The sequence below is a fragment of the Crocodylus porosus genome, unplaced genomic scaffold (assembly GCF_001723895.1).
Source record: "Crocodylus porosus isolate Cpor-Errol unplaced genomic scaffold, CroPor_comp1, whole genome shotgun sequence".
Classification (NCBI taxonomy): Eukaryota; Metazoa; Chordata; order Crocodylia; family Crocodylidae; genus Crocodylus; species Crocodylus porosus.
The window spans coordinates 33,561,526-33,586,006 of NW_017728910.1; the positions used below are offsets into that span (position 1 = coordinate 33,561,526).

The 24,481-nt window shown below is 41.7% G+C and overlaps 1 protein-coding gene across 1 annotated transcript in view; it reads right to left on the minus strand.

The window, feature by feature from the left end:
• RASA2 (RAS p21 protein activator 2) overlaps positions 1-15,301 on the minus strand; it is a 92,012-nt gene extending 76,711 nt beyond the window's left edge. Inside the window, exons 1-4 of the mRNA XM_019532995.1 lie at positions 15,097-15,301; positions 8,834-8,951; positions 5,533-5,636; positions 3,344-3,438 (exon numbers count right to left, since the gene is read on the minus strand). Coding sequence (XP_019388540.1) covers positions 3,344-3,438; positions 5,533-5,636; positions 8,834-8,951; positions 15,097-15,289 — 510 coding nt within the window. The 5' untranslated portion in view covers positions 15,290-15,301. The remainder of the gene's footprint in view (positions 1-3,343; positions 3,439-5,532; positions 5,637-8,833; positions 8,952-15,096) is intronic.
• Positions 15,302-24,481: the final 9,180 nt, after the last annotated feature.

The window sequence follows — 24,481 nt, forward strand, 5'->3', positions numbered from 1 at the left end:
GGCTTGCTGCCTGGTTTAGGGGTGTGCATGCTGAGCTCCTGGTCAGAAGTTCAAGGCTGGGTCTGGATCTGGATCCAGATCCCTCCACCCAGGTTGTGGGCATGCAGTTGTTTTTCCTGCCTGGTGGGGGTCTGGACACCCTGAGGTCCCTTCTAGCCTCATAATCTATGAATCCCCTACCCTAAACTGAAAATGCAGTCCTGCAAACAGCCTGAAAGGCCTCTTCCTCCCACCTTTAAAAAGAAAAAAATGACAGTTTTTCTTAAGGGATGTAAAAAAACCCAGGTATTTTAAATAAAAACTACATTATCTGATTTCTTGCCTTTTCTGGTGTTTAATCCAAACATGACTGATACTAAAGAACTTACCAGTTAGGTCAGCTCAATAAAAGCCTTTTAAAAAAAAGGCCTTACAACATGCCTAGAAAGTAATGTAGGGCTCTGAGATACCTAATAAGTTATGCAATATAGTCATAGGTGCTACAGCATGTTATATAATCCTAAATGCTTATTTCAGACATGCTGTTCACTTCTGAACTAGTTGCAGAGATTCCACCCACAAGTTCCCTCCAAATCTCCCATTACGTGTCCAGTCAAATACATGTCAATAACTTTGTCTTCTCAGCACAGCTCAGTCTCCTACAGCTCAGATACTTCTTTTTTCCCTACCCTTTACTTACTTCCCAGACTTGAATAATTTGTCATTCATAGTAGCCAAGATTCAACATCTATCCTACTACAGGAATATGCCTTCAATTGCCAACACTTCCATATTACCATGAATTTTTGCCTAACCAGCATCCATAACAGAAAGTTAGTTTCTCCAACAAACCCATGCCACCTGTTCTGAGGGCTCAGCACTATAATTTTAACTGTAACAACAGAACTATAGCAAGAGTATTGCAGCAGATATTCTAGGCAGTAAGATATGCAGAACAGGGATACAGCTTCATCAGTACTTGAGAGGATTCTCAGAGATACAGTTAAAAAAGCAACCCTGAAATAACACAGGTATGAAAGCTGACTTAGTGTATGCATGTTCAAACTCCCCTTTCTAAAAAGTGACCCAAGCACTGTAGTCTAGTACACTTGATTTGGGAGGATAACATTTTAGTTGCCCGACTGTCAGGCCACAGCCTCAAACTTGAGGCCTCAGTCTGGCCAACATGGTTGCTCACCTTGACCTGCTGCTGTATGGCTGATCACCAGGGATCTGAGTTTTCCACAGAAAATCAAAGACTTTCCCCTTAAAGGAAAAAACTGCCAGGGCTTTCCTCTTGCAGGCTGGCAGAGTTCCAGTCTGCAGGGGGCTGCGGGAAGCAGGAGAAGGGCAATCAGAGGCAGGGAGCCACATGTATGTGCACACACACATGCACATGGCCAGCAATGCAGCCAGACGGTGTGGTGAACGGGTCCTGCAGGTAAGCTGGGGGATGGGGGGAGGCAGAAAATGGGGCATAAGCAATGCATGGAGAGGGCATGGCGGGGCACATGCCCACACACTGGTGGGCTGAGGCCTGGGGGCAGCAAGGTCAGGAGTGAGAGGCACCAGCAAAGCTGGGGGCAAGGTGTAAGTGATGTGTGAAGAGGGCATGGGGGGCAGGGTTGGGAGGCTGTGGATTGGGAGTAAGGGGTAACAGCATAGAGGGACAGGGCATTGGCTTATTGGGGTTGCTTGGCACCACAAAGATGTGGGGGGCTAGCCGTTCTGGACCTGTGTCCTGGTGAGTGAAAGAGGCAGGAGGAGCTCTGATTTTCCATGATAAAAACACCAATCAAACACCAAAACGTATGTTTAAAAGTTCTTTTATTATAATGGTAGAGGTGCTGGTAGGCGTCTAAATTGCTTTAAAATTGTAAATATAGTGCATTTAATTTTTTTTTTTTTTAAAAAAATCACATAAAAATATGGATTTTTTAACAGAGAAAAATCAGAACCTCCATTGATCAACCAGACTGATGAAGGCAGCAGCAGGATCTATTCCTCTATCAGCCCCATCACTGGAGCAGCCAACCAGGGTCAGCTGACCCTCCACTTCCTTTTCTGGCTCAGGGGCTTGTATGGGGAAAAGTATCCAGGTTAACAAGACCCTACTTGACCCACAACCACTCTTTCCCCTACACCCCACTCCCTGATCTCCAGGCTTCCTGACTTGGGTTTGTGGGAAGCCTCGTTCTCCATCTACTATTCAAATGCCCTTGACTTGGCTTGATCCTAGACTCTGCTCTCTGAGCTTCCTGACATGGTCTGTCCCCAGATGTAGTTCACATCCCAATCCTTATGGCAGAGTCAATTAATTTACTGCACCCAACCACCAGTACACATGTAAATGGTGATGTTTTACTGAGGAACTAATTAATCTACTTCACAGGAAAGCATATGTATAAATACACCCACAGAGTACAATTAAATGCAAGCTACTGTTCCTCACATCTCTCAGTGAATGAGAGCCAAACAATGTCCAAACAATGTTTCTGAAACTCATTCTAAAGAACCTTCCTGGAAATATATGACTAAGACTATTATGGTATTGGGGAAAGAATGAAACAATTAAGCCAATAGTTATAAGAGGATATAATAATAATTCAGATATTGCTTTGTATAATAATACTTTCAGAACAAGTTTGGGCCCACAGCTGTAATGTAAACTCACTTTGTGTGTGGAATTACAACACACAAATGAATAATTCTAGTCTATATGTTCAAATATGGTAACAATCTCAACCCCTGACTCTCCATTTACAGAAAGTTATTCCTCCTGACCAAACTAGTGAAGGTTTGTGGGGTTAGAAGAACACACACATCTAACATGTGTATCTTTAAGTTTGGGAAAGCTGTACTAAAAAACTACAAAAGTTATTGTGACCACAGCAACAATATTTTAAGAGAGATTTTTAAGAAGCTTGTTTAAATTTCACTCTCCCTTCTCCCATCTGAAAGGAAGGTTGGGTCAACTTCCCCACTTAATTGCCACCATATTTCTGGAAGTTCCTTGAGACAACCCTGTCAGGAAATTTAAACTCACTTCAGTCTCAAATATATTTCTGAAAAACAACTTTTTTTTCACAATCTGTCAAGTGTTTAGAAACCACCAGGAAGAGAACACCAGTCACTCATTCCTGCATCATTCAAACAAACTCCAATTTGTTTATCTTGTGTTTATTCTTTCAATTTCTATTTCCTGAAAACCTCATGGGAAAAACGCCTCATTTAAATATAACTATCCACAGTGAAGTTTTAAGTCACAGGTGCTCTCTTTTCCCTGCCCATTTTGTATCACACCCAATATGTACACCTGATGTGTACATTTTTTTATTTACTTCTTTCTAGTTTTAATAGTTACCTGGACTTCTGAATTCGAATCAACAGGTTGAAGCAAATACCACTTCTCCTTGCCGGCATATCTGCACAAGTCTTCTTTTTTGATTGCCACCTTCCCTACAGAAAAAAGCATAATGACATAATGGTAACTTTCCCATGGAACCAACAATTCTGCTTTTAAGGGCCTTCAATTGAAAAGCTAGTCAGTTTTTAAAAAGAGTTTAGTTTAAGACTATAAGACCACAAAAACTGTAAGTATGTTATTTAAAACATTCTTCTTTCTAGTGGTGCATGAAAGATTAAACACAAACAGGAGACAAACTACATAGAGAACACACTGAAAAAGGCTGTACAGAAACAATATTTAATTGCATTATCTGGGATGTTACAAGAATAATACTAAATAAAATAGAAACTGTACTTCTAACTTAAAGTTAAAATTAGAAGTGCACCAATACATCAGTCCATATCATATCAGCACCAAAAAGAAAATTGACATTATCAGCAATTGGCATTTTTTGGCTGATGTGGCCAATAATATCACCGATAAATCCTGTGTGCATGTGCACAGCCACAGCATGCACGTAGTCAACCCAGCAGTTTGGGGAGCAGTGCCTGGCTGTTAAATCTGTTAGGGTGAGGAAGCTGTGGAGGTGAGGGAAGGGGTGCATGTATATGGGGGGCAGATCAAGGCCCCCACGGTGAGGGAAGAAGTGAGGCTGGGGTGGCAAGTAGCTCATCCCCAGGACATGGGAAGGGAGGCAGGCAGCTCCTGCTGCAGCACGTGCGTACCTCTAGGGGAGGCATGTGCCTCTCAGATCTGTGCATGGGCTGCCCACTATGGGTTGGCACCAGACACAGCACTGGGCTCTTCCTGGCGGAGGGTGTTGGGCTGGTGCTGTGCTCAGGGTGGGCAGTGGCGGTGCTGCAAGCGGGGCTATGGGGTGGGCTACAGCCACCTCAGAATTTGCCCTACCCCACCTCCCAGTGCTGCTGCCATCACTGCAAGCGCAGTCCTGGCCCCTACTCTCCCGCTGGTAAGAGCCCCGCGCTCCCCCCAGTCCATAGCAGCAGCCCAGCATTGTCCTGCACGTAGATCTGAGGGGAATGTACCCCCCCATGCCTTCCCTGGGGGTGTACACAGTGGCAGGAGCCCCCTCTCCTCTGTGCACCCTCCGGACAAGTTGCGCGCAGCTCCATCCCACGCCTTGCCCTTGTTGGGTAGTGCCTACCCCTGCCATAGCCCTTCCCTTACTGTGGGTGCATTGATCTGCACCCCCCACACCCCTTCTCCCCAACAGACTTACCAGCTGGATGCTCTCCAAGCTGCATATTGGCAATAGGATCAGTATCGGCCAATATGGCTCATTAATAACTGGCCATAGGTATCGGCCCAAGAAGTCTTTATTGGTGCACCATAAGTTAAAATAAATATTTTAAAGAATAAAGATTCTGAAGATTTCTTAAGTAGGAAATTAAAGCTGGACTACTGTGTGAAAGGCTGTTTATCAAATGACTTGACATGAAGGTTCAATGGATTCCTTCCTCAATTAAAGACACTGAAGTTCAATAATATGTAAAGAACTACTTACCCCAAAACCCTCATAAACCTGCTAAAATAAAGCAATTATACAGTGAACAGGAAGCAAGAGGTGGTAAGCTATGTTAGTCTGAAGGCAGGTAGAAGGTAGACTTGCATGTTATAGACCATGAAGTACAAATCTACCTTACAGAACAGTCCGTTACCTTCCAATGTTATAAGAATGTTTACCATAAAGCTTGCCAGGTTTACAGAATAAGAAGAATAGTTTCTAAAAAAGGTAAAAACCTGTATTTTTAGTAAAACTGCAAAAAAACCCCCAGCAATCCAAATATTCTAATTGGAACATCAATGGAAAAAACAAAATGAAGAGGAAGACATATGAAATATTCCTCTGAAATGCAGAATATGGTGAATAGTTCTATAACTATTAAATCAGCAAAACCACCAGGTTACAATCCAATACAGAAAGGCAACAAAAATCTGTTTTAGATATTTATTCATTTTGCAAATGTTGAGGTAACAGTACTACAGTTTAACTATTTGAAACAAGGGAACAAATTAAGAGTAGTCTATACAAGAGATCCTTATCCTTTGGACACAAATATTTTATTTAATTACAACAGTCAAATTTATTTTTAGTAATGCTTATAGATTATACTAATTCTTACCTATACGGAAATCTTTTTGTAAAACACTTTTATCATAAATATAGAAGGATAAGCATTGGAATATTCTTGGAATCTCAAAGTAAAAGTCTTCACCAAAATAGGGGCTAGAAAGAAAGAGGAAAATTATAAATGATCAAATATTTATTTAAATATTTAAAAGAATATTTAATAATTTCAAGAAATAATTCCAGCTATGATTCAATAATGTACAGTGCCCAGCACAAGACTTGCAATGTCATTTCATGTACACCACAAAGGTATCCTGGTTTCAAAAATTAATCATTTCATTGCAAATTAGCAACTTGGAGATGTAGAGAGCATCTAACAGATTTTAAACATTACATACACACAGTAAGATTAGTTTTCGAGATCCCTTATTTCCCAAATCTAAAATGGCTTTACCCCCAAACCAGTTATATTATTCACTCCCATTCATGCCTCCCATTACTTTCAGAGCATGTGCCCAAATAGCCAGGAGTGCCCCCTTCCCCCTGTACCTTCTGGTTCTGTAGGCCCCAGCAGCCAGTAGTGCATAGGAGCAATGCCTAAAGTTTGCAGTTACTGCCAATGGTGAAAGGTCACCTCTTTTTGCTGAAGACACCCAGGTCAAGGTGGCAAACAATTCCCAAAACAACAAAAACACCCTCCTGATTTTGACAGCAAAAAAAGGGCGCAGCATTTCCCTCCCCGCAACCACATTCTGCTGCATTTCTTAGAGTACCTGCAGTTACTGATGCACAGTCCTATGTTGCCACTGTAAGCAGAAGTGGATGGGAGAATGAGACACTACCCCCCAGTCTATTCTGCCTACACCCCCTAGGCACCTGGGGCTTGTCCCCCACTCATGCACCCATCTTTATGCTACTGCCTCCTGTGGCCACTTGTTAATTGAAATTCCTTCAAAGCCAGTGGGCAGGGATAAGGGCTGTGTGAAATGTTGGCAAGCGTTTTATTTGGGAGGTGTCTTGGCCCGTTTTGGTGCCCGAAACACTGAATCCAGAATGAAGCGGAAGGTTCCAAAACATCTCTGAAATAAAATTAAACCATCCAAAATCCAGCCTCTGGATGTGCGTGGGGGATGACAGTATATTGCCGCTATCGGCAAGTAATACGAGGTTAGCTTTGAGCAGTTTGAGGTGCAGTTTCACAAAAACCTCTTCATCCATCTCCTTGAAATTTCATAGATTCATACATGTGGGATTGGAAGGGACCCAAGTAGATCTTCAAGTCTGACCCCCTGCCCTGGGCAGGAGAGAATACTGGGCTCATATGACCCCAACTAGGTAACTGTCAAGCCTCCTCTTAAAGACCCCCAAGGTAGGAGCCAGCACCACTTCCCTTGGAAGCTGGTTCCAGATCCTAGCTGCCCTGACTATGAAGTTGTGCCTTCTAATGTCCACCCTGAACGTACTCTCAAACAGCTTGTGGCTGTTATTCCTTGTTACTCTGGGAGGTGCTTGGGGGAACAGGGTCTCTCCCATTCCCTGCTGGTCCCCCCTGGTAAGTTTATAGATGGCCATCAGGTCCCCTCTCAGCCTTCTCTTGTGAAGGCTAAACAGGTTCAGGTCCCGTAGCCTCTCCTCATGGGGTCTGCACTGCTGTCCCCAGATCATGACTGGCTCTCCTCTGGACCCTCTTGATGCTGGCTACATCCCTCCTAAAGTGCGGAGCCCCAAACTGGACACATTACTCTAACTGTGGCCTGACCAGCATTGCATAGAGAGGGAGGATCACCGCCTTGGCCCTGCCTGCGATGCATCTATAGATGCATCACAAGGTATGGTTAGCCTTACTGACCACGTCCTCACATTGGCGGCCCACGTTCATCTTGGAATCAATAATGACTCCAAGATCTCTTTCTGTCACTGTGCTTTCAAGAAGGGAGTTCCCTAGCCTATAGGTATGCTGCTGGTTGGCAGGCTTCATGCCCTTAGAAGGGGCTATCATCCCTGCTATTTTCATTCGAATCAGGCAAGAAATAATGAAGTTATAGGCATTTTAGTGATTCCCATTATAGCCTATGGCTGAAACACTGAAACAGCATCAAAACTCTGAAACAGATTAAACCGAATGGAAATGGGACAGTGATCCAAAACACTGAAATGAATCACTGTCCCTCCAAAACACTGAATCCAAAACCAAAATGAAACATAGCTGCTTTGCACAACCCTAGCAGGGATCATCTCTTACTCTTCCTCAGAATAAGAAAATTACACATGCTATGATCACCATAAAAGCATTTCAAAACTTTCTTCACTTACGCCAGCTAAAGTAATTTAGTTATCAAATAGCAGTCCAAACAAGTACATTTCAGTTTGGGCTGGTAAGCCTTCAGGGAGAAGGAGAACCCCATGAAAAAGGAAGAAATCCTTGGAAGAAGGAAGGGCAGGGGTGCAGGGGGTACCACCAGCACAGCAAGCAGCCTCCAAACCTGTAGTCCATGCAGTGAGTAGTGGCCCCTGGGTGCCCAAAAGTTGGACAGTCCTGTCAATTTATCTTTTAGCTCTGCAGCACTAAAAGCAGTAGATACAACAAAGCTTTTATTGTTTCCCCTCACTCAAGTCAGCATAATATACAGAACAGTAATTAAAAGGCCCCTCTAGAAACATTTCAAATTAGGACCAAACTTTAAAGTTTGTCCTTCAAAATATCTAGCTTAATTTTGTTGCTAGAGGTGTATTATTTACTTTTGTTAGCGTAATCTCTGTTTGTTCTCTTTTATAATACAAAGGGCAACATAAAATGTATCATTTGATTTAACTGCATATAGTACATTACACAAATGCAAAATATGAAAGATATTTGTCCTAATGGTCAAAAAAGGTACACATAAACCAGTATAAGTGATAGGAAACCAGTTCACATCTGTAACACAAGAGAAGTGCAGTGCACATAAGTCACTTTCAAAATGGCCAAAACCAGTTTAAAATAAGCCTGGGATGGATGTAGTATCAGACTTGACTGAGTTAGGTTAAACTGGTTTATTGAACCCCTGTTCCAGATCCCTTTCAAACAAACTTTGAAAATAAAACTGGCTATTCTTTAAAAGCACATGGGATACAGTTAAAATCTGTTTTTATTTTACTTTTAAGACATCCCTGTTATTAGGGCAGTTTTGCCCACCCCACAGCACTTCATTCCCATTTTTAAAACCACACTTGCACACAGTAGGAAATTACTCAGGAACAAGAATAAGAAAATAAGTGTAGGCATTTTTAAGAAAGGAGAGAAGGGGACATAAGGGACAGATCATGGTAGATTCATAAGTTAGTTGGCTTAGTCTAAAAATGTTAAGACTTACCTTAAAGATTTCTCTACTACCTGGGTACGAAAAACTTCTTCTTGATCTAAGTTTATGGTACAGAAACAATCTCTCATTTTGTTGGGTCCAGAGTATGGAACTAGATTTTTGGCATCACCTGTTAATAAAAGTAACAAAGTAAATCTTAAACACTGGAAGAAAAAAAACCTCAGACTTACTGGCTACAAGTATTTTAAATATCTACTCTTAAATGCATAAAAAATTACATATTTACACTTCAATATACATGTTTTTCACTCAGTATTCAAAAGATATTGTACAGTCACATAGGTTACTTCCATTCACCCCTGTGCAACACAACATCTGTTTAAAGTAGCCCACAGTAAGAGTTTATTGAAAAAACGTTATATACCCCACAACTGTAGCCTTAGAAGAGGTAAAGCAGGAGTTAACACACTCTACTCTTGCAAGTACTTCTAACAACCAAATAGCTGGGATTTTATACTGTGTTTCAGGCAGAAAAAAAAAGGAACTTCAACACACAACATTAAAAAAACCCTACTTTGCTACTGATTCAGAAGATTATGCCATTTCATTCACCCTGTAATACCTGCACAGACTACACCCACAAAATTGGAGATGCCAGCTAGCTAAAGTGATAGGACCACAAGACAAACAGGGCACGTCTACGTCACCATGCTTTAGTATTTCCTTTTAGAAGTACTGAAGCAGGATGCAGTATGGGCAATTAATATGCCATACTCATAGTGGACGGTTAGATTTCACCACTACGGTGACATAGCTGCCAATCGCATGTAGACCCATGTGATCACTATGTTGCCATAATGTGCAGTACAGCAACATAGTGCGTCACTACGTTACCTTAGAGCAACATGTAGATGCACCCATACATAACTAAACTACTGCTATCACTCAGTATTGTATTTAAACTCTATGTTTTAAGAAGTCTGTTACAGAAAGTCTTAATCACTACAACATCATCTGGTTTGTAATTATGACTACTTTACTAACATTTTCCAGGATTTTAAAAAGTGCATCTGTTACCATAACCAGCTGGATGAAGACAGAAGAGGAACATCAACTACTGAAAGGGAAGAAGCTTAAGAAAACATGAAACCTAAGGAAAGAAAGAGAATAGAAAGGCAAGGAAGAATATGATTTTTAGGAACAGGATTTTTAGGAACCGTTCAATCATATTAAAAGCCTGAGGTAAAAAAAAAGGGAATTCAGGTCCTGGGATTTCACAAGGAACAGGACATTCACGGTCTCCAGAGCAGTTTACAGTGAAGCAGCAAAGATAGTTGGTACCTCTTATAAACCAACTGTGTCACTTCTATTCAGGAATATTTGTTGCTCTGCATCTCATCTCCATCTCGGCACTGAAGTTTTAAAAGGTGTGTTTCCTGATGTAGGGTGAGGGGTGGGGGGAAGGAGTGTCAAATAGACACCCCTGTAGGTCTGGTCCCACAGACTGGATGAGTAATAGAGGACTATGTCCACAGGAGACAACCGTATACTTCTGCTACTTTTTCCAAGCACCTTCCAAATTTGCAATGTGTAAGTCCTCATTTTCCACAAGCTTCTGTCTTTTTGTCTCTTGCAAAATGCTACATGCTCACAAGTCTTGTTTTATATACCTGCACCTTATCTTCTTGGGTCTTTCCCCACCTTTCTGCTGCTTATGACTCTCAGGGCCTGAAACTTTTCCCCACGTATTCTTCAAACAGAATCTTATACATCCTGTTTAAATTCCTTGGATGACAATCGCTACTGTAGTGAACTGGACAAGGTTCCTAAGAACAAATGCCTACCAAAATAAATAAGCTTGCAAGTCATAAACATAGCTCTTAGTGTTAGCCCTGGTTCAAGGCCAGATGTCAGTATTCTTAAGGACTACCAAACATTTTAGCAGAAAGAGAGATGGCCTAATGGAAAATGAATGAACTACCTTTGTGGTCACAGAAGTAATCCCTTTAAAATCAGAATAAGCCCACACAGGAATGATAGTATGTATTATAACTGTAGAAATTCTTCCACAGCCAAAAAGAAAAAAATTCTTCCACAAAATCTCAGTGAGCAATTTTGAACACAATCCTTCCCTATATCCAACCAACTTCTTCCTTCCCTCCCACTTCCCAAGGGAAAGAAAAAAACTCAGAGATACAGTAAATTGATGTTGAAAAATGATGTAGAAAACAGCATTATAGAATACTCAAGACTTAGTTTAAATACTACATGCTAGCAAACACTGTATAAACTGAGGGAATGAAAAAAATAAAATAAAGGAGATCCATACAACAAGCAAGTAATCCCAGGAGCATTTCTGATTATTGTAGCTTGTGATTACTGCATCTGAGTAGTTTCAGAGTGAGATATGCAGATTGTCCTGGACAAGTGGGGAAAAAAACCCAACCAAACAAAAACCCCCCAATCTACGTACAAATACTATATAGTCTGAATATCACTCACACACACACACTTACTATAGCATTATTGGCACTGTTTTTATGCTCAGGCTTTACAAATATATCAAGACTTAAAAAAAGTTTATGACTCCCCCTCAAAACAAGCAACTGTTATTTTGAAACAGTACCTCTATACATGCTGTCAAAATGTTTAAGTCTTGATATCTTAGAAAGCTCCTACCTTTAGAAGTGGGACTGGAAGAAAAAAGGAAGAAAGCAATCTTTGTCTTTCTGTGAGTAAAAAACTTCTGTTTTGTAGCCTTCATATTGAGATAGACTTTACTGCATCTGGAGGCAGGGTAATAGTGAATATTGTCCAACTCTGAAGTAAAGAATCAAAGCCTTTCTCCGTTTTCCTTTTACTTATTGACCAGTTGAAGCCGTTTAGAGCTTTAGCACATTAGAAGTAGCTTTGCCCAAGAGATAAGTTCAATCATCCCTTAGTTACTATATCTATATTATGCTGCTACCTGAATAAATCCCCATAGAAGGCATAAGGAAGGAAAAAAACAAAAAGGGAAAAGCAATTTTATGTGATATTTAGTCATCACTCAGACGCATGATTTTCTCATCTTTTCTCATCCAGGGCCTGGATAGTCGCAAGTATTCAGACAGCTTGGCTTTACAATAGGAAGGTTGGAACTTTTAAATTCCGTTACTGGGCAGAAAAGACAACCAATCTGATTTAGCTTACAGGTTTTACAAGGGGTGCACCAATAAAGATTCTTTTGGCTAATACCAATGCCCGATTATTAATGAGCCATATGGGCTGAAACCTAGCTGACTACCGATATGCAGCCCGACAGCTTGGAGAGTAGCTTGGGGCTACTTGGAGAGCAGCTTCTGGCTGGTAAATTTGGGGGGCTGGGGCAGGCACTGGCCAGCTGGGGTAGGGCACGGGATGGAACCTCAGGCAGCGCATCCAGTGGTTCAGGGGTATGAGTGTGTGTGGGGGAAGGGGGTGTTTGTTTGTTTATTTTTTAATTCCACCGTCTTCTTTACGATTTTCAACACTTTTTCCTAAAGTTCCTTAGCAATCAGTGCCTATAAGACAATACTGCCTTGCTTCTAAGAGAATCCTGTAACAAAATCAAAATCCTGTATTAGCCATCACTTTTACCTTATGTTTGACTGTGGCCAAAATTACAATACAAGATACAAATTTTGTTGTATGATCACTAACATACAGTATATAATGGGCGTGTCTACATGAGATGCACAGTAAAATTAATCTAATGAGCATTTAGCATTAGTACATCATGCAAAAAGAATGCTAATACACAGTAGACTTAGTCTAATCTGCATTAAGCATTGTAAATAAGCATTCGTCTGTGCTAATGCACAGTAGTGCCAGTAACAGGTACAAACTTAATGCACTGTAATTACAGGTACTAAGCTTAACGCACCCTAATTATGGCACATTAATGAATGTGTAGATGTGCCCAATGAAACACGCTTCTTTTTTTTTTTTTTTTAACCATGGGTGGGCAATTATTTGGATTCCTATGGGCAGGATGGGATGATGGGATGGGGCCACAGGCAGGTGGAATGGGCAGGTGGGGCTAGGATCATGGGGCAGTAACAGCACAGGGTCAGGACCCAGCCACAATCTGTTCCCTGCATGGATTGCAGCTCTACCCTAGGCCCTGGCTCCACACTGTCACCACCCTGTGATCCCAGTCCTGGTCCCATCCCCATCCCTCGACAGCATTCCCTGTCTGCCCACAGCCCCATCCCATCCACCCAGCTGAGTGTACCCTGCCCACAGGGGTCCCAGGCCAGTCTCCACTGAGACCCCACCTACCTGCCCACTCAGTCTGGCACTCCCAGCAGGAGGGCCTGGGGTACCGAGGCAGGAGGGTTGCCTCTGGCTGGCAGCTGCACTGGCAGCCAAAACGAGCCACTGGAAAGCCGAGTTCAACTGCTGCACCGCCCCTGCCCTGCTTTGTGCCCAGGGGCTGTGGGACCAGTAACACACATCATGGCTTGGGCTGCTCCCTGTGCCTGGGCCACGTGGGTCCAAGGGATCTACATGGGCTGGATAAAATCCCTGGGCAGGCTGGCCCACAGGCTGTATCCTGCCCACTCTTGCTCTAAACACAAGTCTTTAGGATTTTCATATTCCTTTTAGATAGAAAATACATGTGACATCAGATCTCAGTTTTAGGAAAGAAGTATTTTCAATTTATCACAGGTAGTAAAGCCCCTTGAACTACTGTACTATCTATCATCTATTACAGGTAAAAGTCCTGAGAGTAATAAGTGGAAGGTAAAACTTTGGTAGCAATAAAAATCCCTACTTTCCCATTTTGATTATTGTAGGATATAATGCAGAAGTATTAAACGGAAAATTATTTCTGCATTATTTTTGGACCAATTTGTATATGACCTGTAGTGGGAAAGGGCAAACAAGCAAACTAAATCTAATCCTGAGTTCACTCCATTTTGCATTCTCATAAGATAACAAGAGGCCTCCCAAAAGTATAACTGTCACTCCAAAGACCCCTGACTCCATATCTCCCAACATGTCCTGTGTTCCTAATCTGGTTCTCTTTTGATTGGGACAAAATTCAGATTATTGAGACATTGACAGTTGGGAGGATTCTGTGATTCCCATGTATATTTATTCTGAACACAGTTTAATAAAACCTAGAGCCACAACCACACAGTCACTGTTTGAAGTTACATATTTTCCAAACTTCAGTACTCAAGAGTAAAAGAACTTGGAAATGCTTGTTTATTCAACAGAGATAGTTAAGCCATGGTACAGCCCAGGAGTAGGCAACCCCCAGCATGGGTGCCAAAGCATGGCATCTAAAGGCATTTTGCTTGGCACGCGTGCCTCGAGGCAGATACTGGGGGAAGGGGCCAGAGCTGCACTTGGTGTCACAAGGATCAGGCCCCTCGCAGCTCCCCTGCCATCTGGCCCTGACATGCCAACATCTTACAAGTCAAGGTTGCAGGCGTTGTTGGTACTCTGCCCAAAAACATTGCCAACCCCTGTTATAGTCTGGAGTTAGGAGAAAGGCAGGGTAGAGATGCATCCTACAAACTAACTCAAATCAGAGATACATAAACTCTCTCAAGCCTGAACCTCACTTCGTCAGAGGCTGCAAGAGAACAAGCACATGCACAGAGTGGCAGACTATGGTCTTTTACAGCCTCTAACCAAGTGAGCTTAGACTCGGGCAGGCCAATGTGCCCTGGATGCCCAATTCGGAGTGAAATACAACAACTCATGTTGAAACCCCACACCCGATGCTGAAGAACGAAGTGCAGAGATAGTTTATTCTGCCTGGATTCAGCACAAAGCCTTAGGAGAGCGGAGCACTGTCCGGCTGAGGAGGGGGCCAGGCCTCCCGCACGCTCCCCTGCCCGCCCCACCACCTGGCCTAAGCCTCGTGGAGAGCTCCGATGCCACCGGGACCCCACGGGCCCCTTGACACCACGGCTGGCTCGGGAGACGCAGGCGGGACGCCGCACCTGCTCTGGCCCTTCCCGGGCTCCCTTCGTCTGGCGGCAGCGCGGCCAGGCCGGGGCCGCTGGCAACCACTCGTCACCAGCCCCCCGCTCCGCACTGAAGGGAAACGGTGGAGCCGAGGCGCGTGCGACAACCGCCAGGAGGGCGCAGCGCCACCCACCCCTTCTCCCGGGCTCAACCCGCGGCGCCGGCACTGCGACCGGGCGCTCCCCCGCGCCGCGGCCGGCCCAGCCCGGGGACAACTTCCTGCTCCCGCCGGCGTTTCGCAACTCGCGTCGGTCACAGCTCCGCGGAAACGGCCAGTTCCCAGGCCGCCGCCCCGGCCCACCACTCACAGATCTTCCCGCGGAGGCTCCGGAACACTCGCAGCTCCGCGGCACGGCCCTGCCCGGCCGCCATCGCGCCGCCGCCGCCGCCTACGCAGCACTGAGGGGGGGAGCAACTCCCGCCCCAGCTTCGCTCCTCGCTCTGATGCCCCTTCCCGGCTGTGTCAGTGCCGGCGGGGGCGGCCCGTCCTGACCCACTCATTGGCCGGCGGCGCAGGAGGGGCGGGGCCGGCGCGCAGCCTGGCAGGCGGAGTGACGGCCCGGCGCAGGCGCACTGCAGTCCCTGCGGCTGGCGCCTGGGGGTGGAGCTTGGGTGGCTAAGTCCCCCGCAGCTGCTTTCTTCCGGTGCGGTGGGGGTGGGCTTTGCTATTCCCTTCCGCTCCCTTTCCGGCGCGTGGGGCGGGAGAAGCTACTGACAGGGCCAGCCCTAAGCTGAGGCTCTTGTGTGATGGCGTTGCCCGCGGCTCCCTGTCCCTAGTTGGGCGGGACCGGGCCGCTTGGGGTTCTGGGAAGTACGCGTGTCCCGTTTCACAGGGGTATAGGTTGTAGTTGTGTTGAGGACACAGACAGGTAAGGGCCTTTGGGTAGATGAGATATCTTCTCTTAGGCGAACTCAAATAGTTGGAAAAATTTTTCTTTGCAGACTGTTTGAGTTGGTCTAATAAAAGATAACACATTTACCCAAAGAAACTTGTGTGCCTGTGGCCTGTTTTTATACTTTAAAAAGGGGGTGGCTCTATGTGTGGCCCTCATGCTTTCCCTTTGCTGGGGTGTGAGCATCTCCCCTTAAGATAAGGGCTGGGAGCAGCTAGCAGTGGACAGTGGTACTCGGTCTCCAGCCTCTTGACTGCATCCATGCTGCAGGCAGTGCTGCCAAATCTGTTTATAATTAGCATTGGGATTGTTTTTTTTAAAGTCACTTGAATTTTTCAAGTCACAGGTTTGATAAGCACCCCCCTATTTCCCTCCCTTTGAGATGGGTTGGGCTTGTTTGGGGCTTGTTTTTAAAGGCAGTGCTGCGTTTTTTTTTCTTGTGAGACTTGACAACACTGCCTCTGGGGCCACCTCCTCCGGCTGGCCTCTGAGTTGCTTCAGGGTCTGGAAATCTGGGGGTGGGAAGCGGTGGCGTCCTTCGTTACTGCTCCCCCGCAACCAAATATCTGGACCCAGGGTAGATGACACGTGCTCAGTCCCACCCACATGTAGGCTTGCTCCATGGCTGAATCTGGCCTGTAGGGTGGGGCTGGCACATGGCTGGTTCCAGTGTGGTGACTGGGTTGGGTTGTACCCGCAGGCTGACCCTAACAAATAATGTGTTGAAGGTGTTTGAATGGCAGTTGGTTTTGATGGTTAGGGGGAGCTTCTAAATGTAAAAGGTTTAGAAGACGAAGTTTCCTTTTGGTTCTGTGGCAGCTGTAAATGGACCAGATACGGAATAAGTGGTTTTCTGGTCAACTGGAAAAAAAAGAAAAGCGCTTTTCCAAGTGCTTATTTGCATTTGAGTATTGCTCCATTGCATGGCAAAAGCTGTGAATGCCATTTGTCCCTGAAAATAACGCTGAAAGTAGTGTAACTGCTAGTTCACTGTGCCTGTGGAAGCATGTCATTAGAGTTGCTTTCTCCAAACTGCCACCATGTAACTAGGCCAGGAAACATTTTTGCCACCTAGGCTATATTTTCATTTTTTGCACCTGTTCAGGAGGACTGATTGCTAACAACCAACATCAGCAATACGTTACTTTTCTAGTGCAGATGGGATTAATAGGTTCTGTACTTTCTGTCCTTCATGGGGTATCAAATTCAAACTCCATTTTGAAAAAAAATCCAGAAAAGTTCCTAGAAAAAAGTAATGAGTAAGTCTAGTGGTGCTAGAAAAAAAAGTAATAAGTCACAACATTTGGTAACAAACAGGAGTTTTATTTTGTATTTTACAATTTACACAAGAGAGTCAACAGCGCAATTCAGGACAGACCTAGAAAAATGCATTTAAATGTAGCTTCTTCAGTAAAATGTGAAAATGTTCTAAAAAGTGTAAGGTGATTCTGGGGAGTGGGAGAAGTGCCTGCAAGATTTCCAGTCTTCAGACTTTTCCCCAATATGAAGATATCAGCATAAGTAGGACTGCTATGGTATCCCACTCCACAGCCAGCATTAGTCATCTGATTTAACATTAAAGAATGAAGTGATCCTTAAATGTAAACAGTGGTAGTATCACATTTCCAAAGTTACCATTAGACAAACAAGATTGAAAAATAACACTAGTGGCAAGAGGGGTTGAATTTCTGTTCATGTCATGCTTATTTGTTATTAATGACAATTGCAGCCTTTTTTGACTTAGACTCTTGTTGGGTCTTTTACCTGTTCTTTTATCTTTGTGGAAAGGTGAGATTGGCATGTCATTGTGCCACATAGTACTATGCTGAATGAAATTTATGTTGTTTGCTAGATCATAAGCTTCATTTATGGCTTAGCTGTAATCCATTTTGTACAGACTATCCACAGCATAGGTAATACAAAGGGAAGAGCAGCTTTTTCCTGCATGCACATGAATAATTCCTGAGCTTAGGAGCTGATGGTGCAAGGTGCTGAATGACCCTAACAGCTGTTGGACTGGGCTCTGAAGGACTAAGAAAACCAAGTGAGAGCAGACAGCTAACTGCTGACAGAAACAAACTCATTCAGGCATTATGGACATGAGGGAACCCAGTTTTTATGATTAAGTCACCCATATACATAGTATACTGATGTATACGACTTCCTCCTCCACACTGGGCATTCAGTAAAACTGCAGGTACTGAATGCTTTTACGGATCTCAAACATTCTTTTATATTTCTGTCATTTGCAGATTGACATCCTGCATATTCATTCCCAAAAAACAACAAAACAATTTATCTCCGTGTCTCTCAGATTCTGTTTAAGTTTACTGCCTAGCGGTGGTAAGCCCACTACAGCAAGAGTTTATTAACTACTCTGTCAGTTTGATGCGGAAACAATCTGATAGTGAAAAAGGGAGTATTTCTCATTTATATTAGCTTCAGCCAACTACAGTAAAGTAACAGTATAATTCATTTGTGTTGACACGAGGAGCCTCAGTCGCCATTTCTTTCTTTAAAGAAAAAGGCATGGGACAATCCAAAAATATGCTAGAAATAGGCATAGTAAGCTGCCTATTTTCGCAACTGCAAGATACTAAAGTTTAGTTAAACTGCTAAACTCCTTGTGGACACTAAAACCTAAGAAGCACGTTTTCCAGATTATTTGCAGTAACACATGAGTACAAATGGATTATGCTGCAAGCATTCCAGAACAGCACACATTGGTCAGTCTGCTGATGGCTTCTGTGTTTTTGGACTCCTCTACTGTATTATGTTACAAAGTAATGTGCTGTTAGATGGCCAAGGGCATCAGTAACTTGCTAGGGTTTGGGGTTTTTTGTAGTAAATTAGTTTGCTTTGCACTCTGTTTCTCATTTTGGTCTTTCATATGTTACACCCTATTTTTTCTTTTTCTGAAGTGGACGATACCAAACTAGGAAGCTCTGGTTATTGAGTGAGCTTTTGAAGGAGGTGAGGAATAAGTTGTTCTGATTTCTTGCATACTGTAGAACATAACTACAGGGACTAGTAAATGCTATGAAAAGGGTGTGGAGTTTTCTTAGATTTTATTTGTTTGTGGGTTGTTTCATGTTACTTACTCACTTTTATGAAATTGAAAACTGAATGTAAAATGAGGAAAAATGGTTGCACCTTAACCGTCCCATAGGAATATGACATATGAAAAGAATTGCTATAAATAGTTCTTTCTTAAGACCTAAAGCATCTAACCAAGTTAGCAGTATACAAGTAAGTGATGCAACTCTGTATCCCATCCATCTCATCAAGAATAAGAAAAAAAGCCTTCACACCACATTTTCTTTTGACATCCCCCGCCCCAAAACTCTGTGCCAACAGGAAGTCATTTTCGTGTAGGCTTATTTATACCTGTGATATGGTGACTGTGTGGTGGTGTGATACACCAAAACTCTTAAATGACATGCATTTTTACCATGACTCATAAACAAGCACAAAATGCACTTCAGCTACCATGTCTTGTAGGTGGGTGCTAACTCTGGTGAGTCCTAAAAATACTAAGATGTACCCATAGTGAAAGGGAATGTTACTATGCTGACAAGGGAAATACTAAGAACTCTCTATTTACAGTTAAATAGAGGATTAGAGATCTGCAGGGCAAGTACGCAGGGTACCTCTTCTAGCTCAGTCTTCTATTAAATAGGAGCTTTCTGGGCCAGGATCTGTTATTGGTACATCTCAATGAAGGCCTCTGGGTATATATTCCTCTCTGCCTGTATATTCCTCACCAGTTCTGCAGGAACCTGAACTCAGCTGTAACATCTGTCAGTTGCACCTTGTGTCCCAGCTACTGTTGTAGCCTGCTCTAATGAGCAGTTTCTTGGAACTTCCCTTGCATTTATCTACATGGCTGTTCTCAGACCGTCATGCCACTACCACTTCTCCATGTTCCAGGTTACTACTTCCTCAGTCACTGTCTTTACACAAAGTTTCTGCCCCTTCCCCCTCTGGGCTAGAAGGGGACATGCCACATGACTGTAGAAGGTCCTGAATCATGCAAACCGCAAGTGTAGGCAAGGAAACCTGCAGTTTGCCTCAGCTGACCTCCCATCTGCTTGAAACCAGATAATCAATACCGTCTTTGCTGTCTAAACTTTGAATGCACCTACACTATTTGCTGGGTAGATTGAAGTTAATCCCAAATATAATAAATTTTAAATAAGTGGAAGGATGTAATTTATCCTTGCAGCAAGAGGAAGGAGGTACATGCCTAAAACAAAGTTCTAACTACAAAACTAGATCACAGGTCTCTTGCTCTTGTTTTCACACATGCACTGCATATTAAACATTCTGCTCCATTACACAGAAGCAATCCTTAATTTTTAATTTTTAAAGTTTTTTAAAGTTTCTTAAACATTTTTTCTTTGTGATGCATGCTATATGGCAACATTATCAATGTTTCATTTTGCTACAGTATAGTTCCTGAATAATCCAGTGCAAGGTGCCTGCTGTTTTTTGTTTGTTTTTTTCTTTGGGGGGGGGGTTAGAATGTAAATAGTGTAAAATGTTATATTAATAACACCATTTGACTGCACTGTGTGTGCTTTTGGCGTTTATCTTAAAGCTATTTTAACAGAAAACCTTCACAGGCAGATTGTAAATTAGGACAGAGAGGATTATGTTTTTAACTGTAACCCCAGGCTTGGTACCTCATTGCTTTAAGATAAAGACAAATCTGGGGAATTTTCACTGTAGGGATGAAATATTTGACATTAAGTTCAGATTTTAAACACAGTCATAGGTGGCCACTAAAGGGAGGTAGTTCTGAAGAAACAAAGTATGTGATACTTTTGTAATTTAGCAATAAAACTTCCTTTCTGTATAATTCTGTTAAATGAATGTTTGCTAGATTCTCATTTCAGAGATGATAGCAATTCTATCCAGATGTGATTTGTTCTCTCTCAAAAATTCAGATCAACTAGCATATTTTATCTGAATAAACAAGCAACTAGAACCATCAGATGTTACTTGATATTAGTAGTTTGAAATAAGGTGGCAAAAATATTTCTTTTATATGGATCATAGTACTGATTTTCCTTGTTGGGATTAGGCAGCTGTCACAAATATTATTCAATCAATGATCTGAATCATAGGTTTTCTGGTAATTTACATTTTGTTTGCCTGTTGCAGCTTAGTGGCACATAACTGGAGGGAGTACTTATTTGCATATGCCCTTGTACTGCATGAATTTGATTATGGATATAATATATTTTGCTTCTTCAACCAAAGTCCCTGCAAGTGTCAAAAGAAATGAGTGGTACGGTATGGAAAATGTATTTACTACATGTGAATTATCAGAATTTAGATTAATTCCTATTTTAAAAAAAGCTACGTCTTTATGGAACAGAAAAAAAAAGTGTTTTACAGCATAAAACATTACAAAAAATGAAACACAGTATACTTTTTTTCCCAAATCCAGGGAAGTACTGACCGGGCAGTTTCTATCCATTTATATATATTTTTCATCCTTAAGTACCTGATCCCATGAAATGTTAAGCACTTTCTTTGAGGTGCTGAATCATACAAACCTCTTGGACACAAAAAGAAGTGTGAGCTTTGCTATTACAAAGAAAAGCGTATGGTGGTCTATTGGGATGAACACAGGAATGCAAACTAGGCACTCCTTTGGCCTTCAGGAACAGAATATTGGGTGAGATCCTGGACCCATTGAAGTAATGGATTTAACCTCATGCCCTGTAAAATGCATCTTAAAAAGTTGAAATGCTTATTAATAATTAACTACCATATGACTAGATATACAAAATAAGCATTAAAATCATACAGCCTGTGCCTCCTTGTGTATCAGTCTCAGTCTACTGTAGCATACCTTCATTTCAAGTTTTCGGTGTCTGATAAACGTTCAGAAACAAGTCAGAATTTGCATTCCAGTTACTACTAAATCAATGTCCACATCATAAAAAATATAATTTGGCTTGACATTCATTGTAACACAGTTGTTGATGTTTCCTGACAGATCAGAAACCAAATGGAATTAGAGACTGAATGACCCTTTTATCCAAGGTGGATTCTTTAAGAGACATTTGATGTTACTACAAGGGAAACTTGCAGTATTGCTGCCCATCCTGTACCTGTATTGTGGACAGCAGAAAACCAGTATCCAGGAGTACCTCTCACTGTTTCTTAATATTAAATTATAATGGGTTTCCAAAGTAAGTTATTTAGGGGTTATTAATTTGAAATCTACTTGTATTACCATCCCCTTATATATAAGAAAGATTATATTAACATAAAATGAATTAATATTCTAGATGAATAAAACAGGAAATACGAATTTCTTGGTCATAAAAATTATAAAAAATAATAAATATAAAGTTTCATAATAAAATGGAGAGACTTATAAAAATAGGAACAAGTTATTTTAATCAAGCAAAACCAGAATTATAATCACTCTTTCTAAAAATAAAATTAGACTTTTTTAACCAAGCCTTAACATCTTCATTTAATAATTTCTAAACAAAAATACAGATGCTATTATATAGCAAATTACAGTCTTAGACAACATACAATATTTCCACTCTTTACACTTATTTTAATTCTAATTTGGTCATTAGTACTTGACTTATTACTTCAACATGTTACTTATAATAAAAGTCCCACAATTAACTAAAACATGACATTGCCCTCTTAAAACTTCTGTTATAAATTGTAAAGAATATTCAGGATAACAAAGTCATTGTGTTTTTATCAAAATATACAAACCCCCCAAGCCTAACACAAGCTATTAATAGTTTTTCTTGTGAACTATACAGTTATATAAAATATGTGTAAAATTATCTTTTCATGTATAAATATTCTACCTTATTTGCTTTGGTTTTCAATTTGTCAGCATACAAACCCACTTAGAAAATATCACTATGTACTTTCTTTTACATTTCATCACAATTGTACTGCATTTATTTCTCAGTCTCAGTTGTCTGGAACCAAAGCTGCTATGAAGCAAAAAAACTCTCATTGATTCATAGCATTCATCCATGATAGAATAAATAACTGGAGTATATTATTACTTAATTCAATACTGCATTAACATTACAATTACAGTTTTATCATACCCAAGCTATTATTTCTTCTACAATGTCCTAAACACAATAAGTAAACAAATATTGTGCTGTGTGTACACAGAATGGAGACAAGGTTTGCTATCCTTTGTCCTCTCCTTTTCTTTATAATACTGTAGAGTTGAAAATACATGAATAATTGGATAATGCAGACACAGTATTATGGGCGTTTATCATATTGCAGTTATTGTCTTCCTTGGCTGTTTTTACAAAGTTACTTTTCCCTACCTTCTTCAGAGTTAGATCTTTTTGGTTTTGGCAAAACAGAACAGTAAAACTGGTTTTGAGCCAACCTCCGCCAGCTGTTGGTAACTTATGGCCCTCTCAAGCTCTAATTGTTATCAGGGCTTTGGCTGCAACATCATAGGGCCATCCGCTCTGACAGTCTTTTAACTACTGGCACATTGCCATGGGCCAATGAATTCTTTACACAGAGCCCTAATTGTGGGTGGGAGTGAGAATTTCTCAGATGGAAGGCACAAGCAAAAAAGGCCAAACTATTTAATGAAGGAACTGAAGGGATCTGTTTTCACAAGCTGGAGAACCAAGCAAGAAAGAACGAGAGAGGAGAAAAATGTGGACTCTGCCTTATCTGAAATTCTATTAAGATGTCTGATTCACAGAAGGGGAGAAATCAGAATAAAGGGAGGTGTATCTCTGGGTAGTGTCACATTGTAGAGATCTGGAACTCTGATACGTTCATAACAGACTGGAGGTTAGATATTTTCTTTGCTAAGTTCACCACGCTGTATTTACAGGACTTAAGAAGTTTGGAGAACCCACAGAAAGGTATAACTCAGAGTGCCGGTGTGCGTCACTGGATGCTCAGGAGGGCTGAGGCCTTCACTAGGATTTTAGGATAGCAAAATGGCATTTGTAGTTTACGTTTGGGAATATACTTAAATGATATAGGTCTATCCGGTCCCACAAGGGCTAAGAAGCACATGGACTCCAGCAATTAGTTTCACTTAAACCAGAGCAAAGTCAATCCAGAATGGGAACTGGGCCAGATTCTGAATATGCAGCCATAAAGACTAATCTTTACTTAGAGGGGAAGGGAATTGCATTCCCTTACTAAAAATCTCAGAATACTAGTAATTAGTTTACTAGAACAGAATCAGTGACTTCTCCAAGTGCTACTTTATGAAGAGCCACCATGAAGTGAAGAATTTCTTTATACGTGTTCTTAAACAAGATCGTTCCATAGCTCCATGCCATGAGAATGAAGCAATTGAGTTTTGTTTAGGGAGCTGGTCTACCATGACATTTATAGTAGGGACTTCCAAGATTTATGTAGCTTGGAAAACAGTATTTTTAACTGAGGTGAGCCTTTATTGAATACCATGGGTATTGTGAGTGGTGTTTCCAACCTGCACTGTCTCTCGGAGAACCACTGCTAACCAATATAACTGTAAAGTTGAACATGGACAGTGTAAATTAGGGTTTATTTATGCTGTATGCATTAAAAGGTTTGGAACAGTCTTCCAAAACTGAGCTATATTTTAATTTATTCAGGTTCATAAAACATTTACTGTATTTACTTTAAGATGATGTATACATGTTTTTTTAAATGTTGTTTACCTTATAAACATATTGCCATTAGGTACATTTGTTTATTTGTTCAAATGAAATACAGAAGCTCTTATGATAAATTCTTCCTAACCTACATATTTATTATATCCATCATG